Genomic DNA, 5,120 nt, shown 5'->3' with positions numbered 1-5,120 from the left:
CACTTTTCACTTGCATACCCACAACTGAGGCAGTGGAGATGGTCAGAAAACGAATATACAGAGACCCCTTCTTACAAACCAGAACCAGCTTTACCCCAGATCACATTTGCACACTGTTAGACCTCTGCCTTACCACCACATATTTCAAATGCAGTGATGGTTCCTCCAAACAAAAGCATGGATGTGACATGGGCTCCCCCACTGTAGCAAACCTTTACATGGAGGGCATGAACAGTAAAGCTCTTGGCTGCTTCAAAAGGGATGGCACCTAGATACTGCTACAGATATGTGGATGATACCTGGGTCAAAATCCAAGAAGTAGAAGCCTTCACTGACCACATCAACTCAATGGATAAATACATAAAGCTCACCAAGGAGAATACCAGAGAGAAGATGTTACTGGTCCTGGACTGAGTGGTGCTTACTGAGGAAGATGGAAGCCTCAGCATCGAAGTTTAGAGGAAGCTCACACACACAGAGAGCAGTACCTGCTATTTGACTCCCACTGGAACACAAACTTGGTGTAATCAGGACCCTGCAAGAAAACATTCCCCCTAAGGCAGAAGGCAAAGAAAAGGAACACAGATATAAAGAAAACTGTTAAAACATGTGCTGATCCAAACTGGGCCTTCATCAAATCATTGAAGATGCACAAGAAAGAAGGTCAGAGACCAGCGAGGGAGAAAGAGGGAAGTGAAAGGGGAAGTATTTGGATGAGAAGACGAAGTGTTTGGTGGTCTTGAGGTCCATGATGAAACAGCTCAATGAGGACACATGCATTAGTGGTCTGAGACCTGCTGGTTCCTCTTTGCACCCATGAAGACATTTTTATGAGAAGGGGAAGTGTTTGGGTGAGAATGTGAGAACAGCAGCAGCAGAGCTGCCAGATAAACATCACAAACATCAATAGTTAACACTGATGAAAATGTCTTCAGGTATTTCTATTTAATAAACATATTTAATGACACAGAGTAAACTATTGTTTTTTACTAAGACTGAATAAATATGCACTCCAGTTCAAAATTGTTTTTTTTCCCTTCTTTTCTTGCTTTTTGAATTCAACTTTTAACAAATTGAGATAAATAATATTTATCTGCATTTAATGTCCTATAACTGATTTGCTGATCGAAAGATTAGAAGTGTGTTAGTTCCTATAATCAGCTTAACTTAAGCTTAGCAGGAGGGGTGTTATTTTTTTAATCTGTCAACATGTGAAAATGTGCAACTCTAACAGAAACAGTCATAAGTAAAAAACCAAACAAATATTTGAGGTGAGATGTCTGATCATTATGGAGTCCTTTAAAATATTTGATTTACATTAAAATGGCTACAAAAACCTTTTCTGTCTCTTTAGGTTTTAAAGTATGGGTTAAACTTGAAGTGTTGTGGGAGTATTTGTTTACAAGAAAGAATAAAAATGATAGGATCAATCAAAAGTATTGAACAGAAAGCAATATTTATTTAATATCAGATAAAGTGAATTAATCAGTTATAAAAGCTGTTTGAGTTTATTGATCACAGGCTGTATCAACTTAGGCCAAGAGGTTCAATCATAATATCTGAGCTTTTTCAGATTAAAGATCAATATTTAGAGCCATGTGTGAGATTAAGAATTTAGATTATTAATTCAAAATGAAACTTATTGCAGTAGCTAATTAGTCTTGATTCAAACTTACAGCTCACTGCTGTTAATTTACCACTACACAGTTTAACACTGCCATATGACTGTGCAGTAAATACTGTACATATATATTACAGACTATATTACATATTACACTTAAAAAAGTAACACTTGACTTTACTTATTCATCCAAATAATCATCCAGCATCTGCAGAAACAGCTTATAGCCTTTCATGAGAAACGTCCTCCTTCTTTAACTTCTTTAGTCGATGGTGGAATAGAGGTCACTGGGAGCAGCAGAAGCTCCACCTGAAGAGGAGGAAGCTTTCACAGTGCTGTAGGTCACAGTGTCACCATCATCATCACCACGGGACTATAAGAAAACATTACAAATCTTTTTTAAAGACATCAGCTGATAGGAGCTGTAATAATCAGGGTCTCACTGATAACATCATCTCTATAAATATTAAAAATCTTACTCGGGCTTTATTCTTCATCTTCTTGGTGAAGTTGATGGAGGCGTAGGAAAAATCATCATCAGCTTCAGCCTACACAGTGAAGACAGAAGAAGGACTGCTCAGTAATACCTGGATTTACTGTGAGTCTGTTTAATATAATTTGATTCTACTTCACCATCATCATCATCATCATCATCATCATCATAGCTCCTCCCACTTTTCTCTTAAAATAAAACATAAATTGAAGGTACCTTTGTACTGAGAGTAGTGTGTGATCTCACCGTGTCCTGATTGGTTCCTGGTCCAGATTCAGTCTCTGCAGGGTTAAAGTTCAGGCCCTGCAGAAAAACAGAAGAGCTGCTGTGTAGGTTTTATGTAAGGATCTGTAAAATGTACACGACAAATATAACCTAATAATAACTACATGTTATAACTACAGGCAGTAAGAGGACACCAACGTAGGATATGCCAGACAGAAGTAAAATGTCAAACTCAGCTTTATTGGCTGTCAGAGCGAACAAAAGGCAGGACAGGACCAGTGGCATTGAATACAGAACAAAAATAAACTCCACAAGAGCTCCAGAAAACAGGGTAAACTGACAGAGCCACACAGCAAGAGGAAACAATGACAACAACAGGCACTGAAAACACAGGACTTAAATACACAGGAGGATAACGAGGGGAGTGGGAACAGCTGGGAACACAGGTGACGCTGATTCCTTGGAGACCAGGGGAAGCAAAACTGAACACAACAGACAGGGACCGGACGACTTTCAAAATAAAACAGGAAGAGAGATGGGGGAACAAAAACACACACTTGACATAAAATACTGGGAGAACACAAGGAACTAGAAATAAACTAAACCCCACAACCAAAAGAAACCCAGAACAGAACAGACAAGATTCAGCAAAAACAAAACACACTCTGACCCCGGACCATGACAACATGATCAAAAAGTTTCAGGGAGGAGCTGCAACAGCTCAAGTGCAGCTTCTATGTGAACTAATAACATAATTATTTGAGTATCTGAACTCACAGTGTTGCCACATAGCTGGGTTTCATTTCCTGAAAAGGTAAAAAAAAAAAAGAGTTTTAATCTCACATTAAAATCCAGGTTTTCTGGTTTCTAATGATCCCCATCTACAGAATAATTTCATAATTAATTTCATTTGTTAGATTCATAATAATCTTTAATCTGTGGATGCTCTCACCTTTAATTTTCTTGCACTTGATGATCACAACAATTATTAAGAGTGCTGCTAAACACACAGGAAGGCTAATTAACCATAAAAAAACTGAAAACAGAAAAAAAAAATCATGTTAAATATGCTAATTAATGTCTCCACTCACAGTCAAGTGTCAGTTCAGCCTTTAGATTAAAGAACAAAACAGGTTTAAATGTGAGTTTGAGGAGTTTTTATCTACAGTTTTCAAAACTGTTTGTTTTTTAAATGATGATCAGAAATCTGCAAATGACCTAAATGTGCTGTCACTGAGTGAAATCAGTCACAAAGAGAGAGCTGCACCAACAACCTCCCTGTGATTGCTTTGCTCACTAACATGCTGCAGCGGTCACTCATAGTTTACATGGAAGGCGTAGCTGACAGAAGCAAATGCTTGCAGAGAGGTTGAAGATCCAGAATCTATGACCGACTGTGGCAACCTGCTGATATCTAAAGAAATCACAGGGAGGTCTAGACCTCATTACAACCAGTTACACCAGCTTCTACCAGCAACCTTCAGCAACCATTCACCAACAACAGTTTTACCTAGTGACCACCTGATGGTCAGTCTCTAGGGCTGTGTGAAATCTCCACCCAAAGCCCAGAGTCTGTCTGACATTTAGTCCTTAAGCTTTAATTTATCACAGCTGTCACTGAATTTCTCCACCAGTGTTCAAATATCAGTCTGACATTCACAGTTTACAATTAAAGTGTCACTACAACCTGAGGGCTTTGGTGTAAATGCTGATGTTGGTGATTCTGTGATAGATGTTGCTGCTGTACTTGTTGTAGTTGTTGTTGGTGGTGATGTTGTTGTTCTTGTTGGTGGTGATGTTGTTGTTGTTGTTGGTGGTGTTGGTGATGTTGTTGTTGTTGTTTTGGCATCTTTACCTAAAGCAGTGCAATAGCAAAAATTTAAAAAATTAAGAAAGAAAACTCTAAAGTACCTTCATAAGTATTGATAAAGTACAGTGGTGTGATATCTAACAGTGAAATCAGTCAGATCAGTTTACTCATGAATCACTGTGACGTGATTAGAACATATTAGACCAGATTTATTAAACAGGGAAAAACAGCCTGTGACAGTAATCTCCAAATAGCGCTCACGTTTCTAACACAGTTAGCAGTACATTGTGAATCACAAACATCAGTAAATCATTTTATTATCATATAAATATTCTCCTCTTTATATTTTGCGGTCAGTCACAAAAGTCTCTGAGTTTCCACCTCTTACACAATCTTGTCACTGTGCTCTCTGTAAATACCAACAGTACTTTTTTATGCTAAAACCCAGTTTGTGTTGGTGCAGCGTGTTAGTAAATCTGCCCCATTCTCACCTGTTTTCTCACCTGAGGACTTGAGTTTGAAGGGAAACAGCTGCTCATTGTTAGTGTGATCGTGTGTCACTTTACACTTCAGTGACTCATAAAACTGTGACTTCTGATTAAGTTGAGATCTTGTAAATGTCACAGTGTCAGAGCAGGAACCTGCTTTCACCTTCATGTTCTCTTTACCCTCAAACAGCCACTGCACTGTGTGTCTGCAGGGTTCATGTGTCCACACAGAGCAGTTCAAGATGACTTCATCATTGTTCTCACGTTCAGTCACTTTTAAAGACACAGAGAGAAAAACAACAGTAAAATGAACTTCATCACTGTAATCATGATTATTATGATGCTTCATTGTGTTCCAACAGGACAGTTTCAGCTAAAACATCATGATGGAAATACTCACTGTGAATAACAGACAGATCAATGACAGCATCTCCTACCTTCTTTTGTCCTCCTCTTGTTCTGAACTGTCTGCAGGTGTAACGA

The 5,120-nt window shown here is 38.4% G+C and overlaps 1 protein-coding gene across 1 annotated transcript; it reads right to left on the bottom strand.

Moving 5' to 3' along the window:
* Positions 1–1,524: 1,524 nt before the first annotated feature.
* Positions 1,525–4,887, bottom strand: LOC115774666 (bypass of stop codon protein 1-like). The gene is made up of 6 exons (XM_030722024.1): positions 4,641–4,887; positions 4,027–4,194; positions 3,117–3,145; positions 2,361–2,417; positions 2,101–2,169; positions 1,525–1,994 (listed from the first exon to the last, which is right to left on the bottom strand). Exons 1-6 carry the CDS (start codon positions 4,804–4,806, stop codon positions 1,884–1,886), a joined length of 600 nt encoding a protein of 199 aa, XP_030577884.1. The 5' UTR covers positions 4,807–4,887; the 3' UTR covers positions 1,525–1,883.
* Between the last annotated feature and the right edge of the window lie 233 nt (positions 4,888–5,120).

This window comes from Archocentrus centrarchus, chromosome 24, assembly GCF_007364275.1.
Source record: "Archocentrus centrarchus isolate MPI-CPG fArcCen1 chromosome 24, fArcCen1, whole genome shotgun sequence".
Classification (NCBI taxonomy): Eukaryota; Metazoa; Chordata; class Actinopteri; order Cichliformes; family Cichlidae; genus Archocentrus; species Archocentrus centrarchus.
Note: the sequence above shows the minus strand (reverse complement) of the source record. Positions and strands in the feature narration are given on the sequence as shown.

Excerpts from the sequence above, each read along its gene's own strand:
- LOC115774666 (XM_030722024.1), bottom strand. The coding sequence starts at position 4,806 with ATGAAGGTGAAAGCAGGTTCCTGCTCTGACACTGTGACATTTACAAGA. Across the intron at positions 4,195-4,640 it reads GTCCTCAGGTGAGAAAACAG|GTAAAGATGCCAAAACAACA; the intron begins GTGAGAATGGGG and ends GCACTGCTTTAG. Across the intron at positions 1,995-2,100 it reads AGATGAAGAATAAAGCCCGA|TCCCGTGGTGATGATGATGG; the intron begins GTAAGATTTTTA and ends GTTTTCTTATAG.